Consider the following 9309-nt stretch of genomic DNA (forward strand, 5'->3'; position numbering starts at 1 on the left):
TAATAGAAAGTGCTGTTAAAATGGCTGAATAATTTTTATGAGTCACTTTTATTGAGATTGTTTCTGATAAATTACAATTAAGGATATACTAAAGCAGCCAGGAATGCCTTGCACCACAAAGTGTGGCTTCAATATTTATGTTATATAAGTCAATTTTGCAGAAAATTTAGATATTTTACGGAAGATTTGATTTTTTGCATCATATTTCTTCATATTTTTATATTTAGATCTAAATGAAATTATCAAAATAGTGTTTTTAACAGGAGTGTTCATTGTGAAATCGTAACTTGCACATATGATAGAAAATTAGTTGAAATTTGCAAATTATGTGTTAACAATCAAATAGTGTAACGTCCGAAACACCCTTCTTGAGTTTACACAAAATTATTGGATTTGAAAGACCTGATTTGTGTTTTGACTTGTGTTAAGACTTATAATAACTTATTTCATAATGATTTATTCACTCTAGATGCCTTAAAATATGGATTATTATCATTTTATTGGTGTTTTTTGTTTCGGACGTTACATTTGTTTCGGACGTTACAACTGTTAACGGAAAATTGGTTTTAACTATAAAATAGTATTGTAGTAATGTATTGCAGATTTCTTTGTTTTGGTGGGTAGCTGCCATGAGAAGTTAACAAAATGTTATGATAGATATATCCTGCTGTTCATATATTTTCTGCTACTTCAACTTGAAAATTGTTTCGGACGTTACAAAACTGTTTACGGAAAATGAGACGACTTTTTCAAATTTTAAGTATATTTCTAACATAAGCGCTACTATAATTAAATTATATTTTCTTTTAATATAATCACTTGGAGTAACTAATAAACTTACTCAAACCATATACAATCTCATTAATTTGTTGTTCTAGTGGGTTAAATAAGGGTCTACATTGTTTACGGAAAATGTAACGTCCGAAACGCCATTTTCAATTGCACTTTTCCATTAAAATAGGGGAGTTGATTCAGATTACTGTTAAGTTTCTTTAAGATCCACTTATGCTCATTAATCATCAATAGAAAAAAAACATATTGTTTGTGGTTATATATTTTTTTCAGCTCCGACCAAAATGGCATGTCAATTTTGTTACAAAATTTCGTAAACAATTTGCTGTTCAAGGATACCTACTGCGCATAAAGCAACGATGAAAATTTTTCGTTAAGCTATGGGAGGTTAACCTAGGTCCATGCTACTAGAAAAAGTTGTTACTGATTTCTAGTTCTTTATCTTCGGAAAGTTTCAGGCTCTCAAAGGGCCATTTAGGTATTTGGTCATAGTTAAAAAACAGTGCCTTGTACTATATTAATAATAAGAATACTTTTTGCACAAAAAACTATAAAACAATATATTGGTAACAATATAGTTTTTTTGTACATTTAAATTTCCCTCCTCGGGCTTGCAAAGCATAAAGTCGACTTACAATTATACTGCTTGTCATATATTCCGTTATCACTTTTATAATATCATATTGTACATTGAAATTTCCTTCCCCGGGCTTGCAAAGCATTAAGTCGACTTACAATTATACTGCTTGTCATATATTCCGTTATCACTTTTGTGATATTATATTGTACATTGAAATGTATAAAGCATAAAGTCGACTTAATACAATACTGCTTGTCATATATTCCGTTATCACTTTTATGATATCATATTGTACATTGAAATTTCCCTCCCCGGGCTTGCAAAGCATAAAGTCGACTTACAATTATACTGCTTCTCATATATTCCGTTATCACTTTTATAATAGCATATTGGTTAGATCACAAAGCTAATAACACAGTCACAAAGGCCTTCTGATCTATGAGAAAATTACCTTAAATTGAACTGTGAAAATACTAAGAATATTTTTGCACATAACAAACAAATAAAATAATGATATTGATAATTATAGTTGTTTTGTTCATCGAAATTTCCCTCTCCGGGCTTACAAAGTATAAAATCGGATCTTACTATTGCTTGTCATATATTCCATGCGAGAGTTACACTGCACTCTTTTACATTAATCCCTTCTGAATTAGAAACGTTAAATTCACCCTCTTTTAATTTTTATACACTTCAAACTTTTTTGTTGAACTCTATTTGGCTCATTCAAACAAAAAGTTTCGTTATTTAAGCTCTCAAATTTCTACCACCTAGCGAAACCCATATGCATAGGCCTTGTGCAACAAAAAATAAACACTTTGCAATATGTTTGACGGATAGTCTAATGAGGGCAACGATTTAGGATAAGCGATTGCGTCATACAATTGCATTGTGAAAAACACTTATTACAGTTAGAATTCGGGAATACGATTTACCTCGATTTGCAAAGTTGATAATGGGTCATTTGAGAAATACAATGTACCAAAACCCCTAAAAATATTAATGATAACAATGATAATAGTAATAATACTATAAATGATAATGAAAACCATTTTGTTAACCAAGGGAAGCCCATCAGCATCATGTTCTCCCTGAGACCCCTGCGATGATTATTACATTATTATATTATTATGTTATTGGGTGGAGAGTGGCAAATGTGGATAAGTGTCTTGCAAAAAGACGTAAGGTTGAGATTCGAACCTTCAACCCTTGGATTAAGAGCCAAATGATGGAGCACTGCGCCACAACACTTCCACGATTATGGAGTCACAATAATGCAATTTCAAAATTCAATCTACTTAATTCATAAATGAGGACGATTCGAAGAAGGAGGGGGGAGGCTGTTCAACTTACCGCAGTTGTCTTCATCATCGCGTTGAGGGCAGTCATACCATCCGTCGCATCGAAGTCTATCGAGTAGGTATATGTCGGTATCGTGACACCGGTAAGGACACTCTACGTCTACGAAAAGAAAAACAAACAAATGTTTTAATGATGATGCTGATGATGATGATGACAATGGTGATGGTGATGGTGATGATGATGGTGATAATGATGATGACGATGATGATGGTGATTTTTGTTGTATACATTCATGTCATACGTCATTTTTTTCTCTTTTTTTTTTGGAGGGGGGAGGGGCGGATCAAGATATAAAAAACGATTGCCTTGTCTGATTGTCCATCTGACGTTTGGATATCGTTATATTCACAAGTGTACCTGCAACGATAGGTCAGAAATGACTGCAAATGCCATTCCTTTATTGTATGCAGCAAAGGCTGAGTGTAAACGCAGAGACTATCGAAAGTGACCCAATGGCGGCTTCCGTCAAGGTAGGTTTTGATATTCATAGTTTGATTACCAGGGCAGTCAACAAAGCCCAACCAAACACAAGGAACACAATCGCAACTATTTTCGAAATATCGACTCAAGGGCAATTTTAATTTTCTATTGTACATCCATTAATTAAGTGACGCACAAGACTATTAAAAGTGCTTGATAGGTATATTTTTCGAAAGTAGTCGCGATCGTGACAAGGCAATATTTTTGATGAATTGGAATGTTTCGCTTCCTCCCGACACACCGGCTGGGTGCCCCCTATCAAAAGATATGGTCACGATTCAAAGAAGCGACCGACCGATAAGTAGCCTGCTCGGTCGCCGCTGGAATTTAGGCATCGCCCAACAATTTGTGGAGCAGTCGAGGAGGCCGTAGAGCCCCAGCGATGCCTGGGCGGTGCCCTGTCGATTTCCCATCAGTCACTGGTCGATTCTAGGTCAAGACTGGGCGAAATCGGGGAGCTTCTCCGGGTGGCGTCCCGGCAGTGACCGACTGATGACCCATCGATTCCCGAGCGGTCTCCCACCGGCCGTCGGCTGATTTTAAAGATATTGCCTGGTGCCGATGATCGGCGGGGCACCAAAATACTCTCGGTGCCCGGCCGTTAGCCGCCCGGGCACCGACTTAATCGAGCGTCCGCCGAGCGATTTAGGTCAAAAATCGAAGCCGCTAGGTCAAAGGCTGTCGACCGATTTTGGACGCCAGATCTACCAGCGGCGACCGATTAGGTCGGGGCCCGGGCGGCGACCGCCCGGCCACCAAGCGGCGAGTGAAACTGAGCAGGCGCCGCCCGAATTTTATATGCACGCTAAAACTTCAGCAGCGACCGAGCGATGCCCCAAAAACAAGCGGTACTTGGGCAGCCGCCGCTCGGTGCCCGGGCGAAATTGGCTCAAAACTCCCCGCCCAGCCGCCGAGCAGGCTACTTTTTGGTGTTGTGACCATAGCTTAACACACTTAACACACACACACACACACACACAAAACCGATCTCCGGGTAACATGCTCAAGAAAAGAGAATGTGAACACACCAGGAGTCAGACAGCCTATTTCATCAGAGAAGCCGTGACAGTCGACAACCTTATCACACCTATCGATCATGTCAATAAACTGCATTCCAGAACGGTACATGAAGTCGAGTGTGTTGGTGAGACAAGCTTGAACGCATGAGTTATTAGTGCGACCAGTATCTTTATCGAAGTCATCGAAGCGCAGAGAGATGAGTTAATCCGTTCCCAGGAAGAATCTCTGAGGGTCGAGGAGAATGATGTTTCTCTTTACTTCAGCCGACTTAATCCGAGGAAAGCTATGGGTCCGGACAATATCAGCGGAAAGCTTCTGCGAAATTGTGCAAGGGAACTTGCAACCCCCTTTCGTTTGCTATTTCAAACTTCGCTCGACAGGAAAGTTGTTCCTGTTTGCTGGAAGACATCCACCATCATTCCAGTGGCTAAGAAGTCCCGTCCATCTGAGCTTAATGATTACCGGCCTGTGGCACTTACACCAATCGCAATGAAGTGCTTTGAGCGTATCATATTAAAGAGTCTTCTTCAGCCAATCAGAGAGCTGATTGATCCTCATCAGTATGCATACCAACAAAACAAATCTGTTCAAGACGCTACCCTTTATCTAACACATCTGCTATACAAGCACACAGAAGAGACGAAATCGTACGTACGAGCATTGTTCGTGGACTTCTCTTCTGCGTTCAATACCATCCGCCCTCATGTGCTTGTTGAGAAGTTGAAGCGTCTTGAAGTAAGACCATCGCTCATACTTTGGATCGTGGACTTCTTGCAGAACCGAACGCAGCAAGTACGGGTGCAGAACAATGAGTGAGTCCATTGTTACCAACATCGGGTCTCCTCAAGGGTGCGTGCTCTCGGCCATCCTGTTCGTGTTGTATACCAACGACTGCCGCTCATCTTCGGAAAATGTCTCAGTCTTGGAATACGCGGACGACACTGTTATTGTTGGGAATATTAGAGGAAGTGAGACTGAATACGAAGATTATCTAAACTGGTTTACTGAGTGGTGCAATGAAAACTTTCTGGACTTCAATACTACGAAAACAAAAGAGATGATAATTGACTTTAGGAAAGTAAGACCCGTAGATCCAAGTAGCTGCCCAATGAAAATAAACGGAAAAGAAATAGAGATAGTGAAATCATACAAATACCTTGGCACTGTAATTAATGACAAGCTGAAATGGGATGACAACTGTAGGGAGCTGTACAAGAAAGGGCAGCAACGGTTATATTTCCTTCGTAAACTCAATTCCTTTCACGTAGACCGCACAATAATGTACCTTTTCTACAAGTCTGTGATAGAGAGCATAATAGTAAACGACTGCGTTGTTTGGTTCACAGCATGTCGGAAAGTAGACTTGTCTATGCTAAAAAGAATTGTTAAACAAGCGGAAAAAATTGTAGGGAAGAATCTAGACTTCGAAGATATATGTAGAAATAGAGTACGTGACAAGGCGAAATCAATCTACCATAACAGCCGTCACCCCTTAAATAATAATTATGTAGCCCTGAGGTCAGGAAACAGGTTAAGATCTCTAAGGTCCAGAACGAGCAGGTTTCTCAATTCATTTGTGCCAAGCTCAATCAGGCTGATGAACGAGGAGGGTTTAATCTAAGTCTGAATAATAAACTGAATTTAATCTGAATTGTGAATATAATTTGAACTGCGAACCTAACTTAATCCGAATTATGACTGAATGTAATCACCTATTTTTAATTATAACTTGCATTTAATCTGAATTGTAAATTAATTTAATTTGAATTATGAATTGTAGGTGATCGGAACTTGAGTTGAATTATATTATGAAATATGAACTGAATTGGTCTGAAGAATAACTTGTATTGCATTTGAATTGTGAATTTAATTTAACCCGAAATATGAATTTAATTTAATTACTTAGTTTGAATTATATTGAATTTGATTTGAATTGTTAATTTTATATTAATCTGAACTACGAATTGAATTGATATGAATTATAGATTGTAGTAATCTGAATTATGAATTTATTTAACCTGAATTGTCAATTTAATTTAATCTGAATTATGAATTGTACGCGATCGGGATTTGAATTGAATTATTTTCTGAATTATGAATTGAATTTGTCTGAATCATGAATTGTATTGAATTTGAATTGTGAACTTAATTTAACCCGAATTATGAATTTAATTTTATTACTTAGTTTGAATTATAAATTGAATGGAATTTGATTTTGTTAATTATATTCTAATTTGAATTACGAACTGAATGTGATCGGGATTTGAAATGGATTTGATCTGAATTACGAATTAAATTGGTTTAAATTTTTAATTGTATTTAATCTGAATTGCGAATGAATTTAATCCGAACTTGAACTGAATTTAACTACTTAATTTATGAACCGAATTTTAGTTTGCATGTTGAACTATCGCATTTGTTGTTATCTATGTCCAAGTTAAATGTTCTACTCTGTACCCATATGTATCTTATTGATGTTTATAACGTGTAACCTTGTATTGAATTGCAAATGAAACAAATTTCCAATCATTGGACAATAAATTTGAATATGAATATGAATATTAATAGTTGCATTTCTTATTAAAAAAACAACAGGAACAGGATCACCAGCAAGAACAATAACAACAGCAACATGCTTGTTATATCGTTAGGCCTATTTTACAGAGATTGAATTTTAGTCCTTTAATGTGTTTAGAATCACTGGCTTATGCGTAAGTTTCAAGCAAGGGTAATTTATAACCATTTGTAGTTTCCAAAATTCTTGCCCATTTGGTAAAATATGCGGTTCCTGTACAACCATCAATAAAACAATGATTGTTAACACTTATACATGTTTTCAACCAATGCTATTTTGAAATAGAAAATATCATTTACGCGAAGCGTCCTGACTTCAAAGGCAAAACCCTCATGTATGAGAAACCCGTCACTGCAGAAGCGACCGTCACCACGCCCTCTGGCAGTAGAAGTGATGTCAAATTACCACTGACCAATGGAAAGTTTGTGACGTTAGTGCCGTGTGCAGTTTCGCTGCTGTGTGTCAGGGTAAGAGGATCCCCAAAATGTTCTTCCTGGAGGATGTTGATCTTAATGTGACCCTGCATTGCAAGTTTTAGAGGAAAACAAATACGTTTACCACTCATTTGAAATACGTTCGACGAGAAAAAAATCTAGGAAAATAATCGAAATGTAAAATGGAATTCTTTTACCCTTTATTTGATGTATAATGAACTTTTCAATACAATTTAAATCTTTTACATTACATTACATGGTCTCTGGAGGGGCAATACATCTAAACTGGCTATACGTACCCTGTGGTTCAGCTAGCAATCTTTCTTTAGGCGCCCAGATTTGCATTAGGGGATATCGCGGCCCTAACACATTTATTTTGATATAAAGCTGGAATAGATTGATTGAAATCTTTAGAATCCAATACAAAGCAACATTGCAGTTTGTGCGAACAAGCATTTAAGAGTAAGAGTAACAAATCTGTAATATTTTGTTTGAAATTGACAGGGCAGGCACAAAAGGGCCCCTTTTCTCCGCCTTCAAATATATTAGTCACTAGAGGTGCCCATATTGTCGAAGAAATATTTTTATGTTGATAGACCTACCATTGCGCCAGGGGATATGTCGAAGCTCCATTCTCGCCGAGTCTTCGGTGGGTAATGATCAGGAAAGTCTGGTGACACCAGGGTTGTTAGATAATTCTCCATAACTTCACAATTACATGATGCTTGGACCTGCAAAACTTCTGCAACTTGATATTTATTTGTTTATTTATTTATTCATTCATTTATTTACATATCTCTTTGTTTTATATACTCATTCATCTAATAACTTTGTAGATTTACTATAAAAAAAAAAGTTAAATCTTTCAGTTAAAATAATTACAAGACTATGGGGCCCTGTATCAACAAGAAGAGAAGAAAATAATAACAAAACTTGTAAAGCACATCCATCTTTATTCCTCGCTGGAGAGGTTAAAATAAAATTCGAATTTAATAGCAAATTGCTCTGCGAGGAAGCAGAAAAAGCAGAGAAGCAGTTTGACGAAATCGTGAACAAATCACACAAGAAATTAAAAATAAGTATTACTTTTGGGACTTGCAATCACTATGTGCATTGGAGTTTCAAATCACCCTATTTGGTACTGTCTCAGTTATTTAGTGGAGGACAACTCTCCCATCATTTTGTGCAAACACACAATATAAATGTCACCTTTTCCCCGAAATGTTACTCAAAAGGGTATTTTCTTTTTAGAGGAACTACACTAATATGATATACATGATATCTTTGAGTGGTACTGAAGGGACTAAGGACAAAACAGGAATTAATGATATTCTTGTACATGACAAATGGGAGAGTTGTCCGTGACTACCGTTTGTACGTCACAATGCACTAACCAGATTGCTGATTTGAAAATCTCAAAGATTTGTTGATTTAAATCTTTCATATCAAAGGTACGATTTATTTCAAACTATTGCCTTCCTGTTTCAATATCATATTTTTCTGCTTTCATACAAACAAAATCAGTACAAAGGCTAGATTGCCCTTTAAATGTGCCTACAAAATGAACACCTCGTTAACAAATTACTCCAATCCTCCGCAATCTCCACTGGCTGCCAGTAATTCAACGTATCCAATTTAAAATTCTTCTCTTTGCCTTTAAAATCCGTAACGGTGAATGCCCCACGTACCTTTTCAGTCTTGTAAAATCCAACCCCCCCCCCTCCTCCAGGTTGCGTGCTTCAACTTCCTCTCACTTTCAACTAATTCCTGGCCCTCGTGTGAAAACAAGATACGGTGGTAGAGCACTTTCTGTAGCTGACCCCCCCCCCCCATTTGTTTCATTTATTTGTAACAAACTGTAATTTTGATTTTGTAACGTAACATAGCGTATCTTACTGTAATTTTGTACTGAACAATATTGTGTATTCGTGGTGCTGTCGTCCCGGCTTTATTTCATGTAAGGACATTGCTTCACTTAATGGCTGCTGGGACAACAGCACCACTGCGCCTAGAAACAATGTATTAGGCGCGTTATAAATGTGATCTATTATTATTATTATTATTAT

At 37.1% G+C, this 9309-nt stretch overlaps 1 protein-coding gene across 1 annotated transcript; it reads left to right on the forward strand.

Moving 5' to 3' along the window:
* Positions 1-4519: 4519 nt before the first annotated feature.
* On the forward strand, positions 4520-5050 carry LOC115923825. Its single transcript, XM_030985176.1, has one exon. The coding sequence runs from the start codon at positions 4520-4522 to the stop codon at positions 5048-5050; it is 531 nt and encodes a 176-aa protein (XP_030841036.1).
* The last annotated feature ends 4259 nt before the right edge of the window (positions 5051-9309 follow it).

Source organism: Strongylocentrotus purpuratus, unplaced genomic scaffold (genome assembly GCF_000002235.5).
Source record: "Strongylocentrotus purpuratus isolate Spur 01 unplaced genomic scaffold, Spur_5.0 spur5_scaffold_14, whole genome shotgun sequence".
Lineage (NCBI taxonomy): Eukaryota > Metazoa > Echinodermata > Echinoidea > Camarodonta > Strongylocentrotidae > Strongylocentrotus > Strongylocentrotus purpuratus.

What these genes read in the sequence shown, in the direction of transcription:
- LOC115923825 (XM_030985176.1), top strand. Translation starts at nt 4,520, where the DNA reads ATGGGTCCGGACAATATCAGCGGAAAGCTTCTGCGAAATTGTGCAAGG.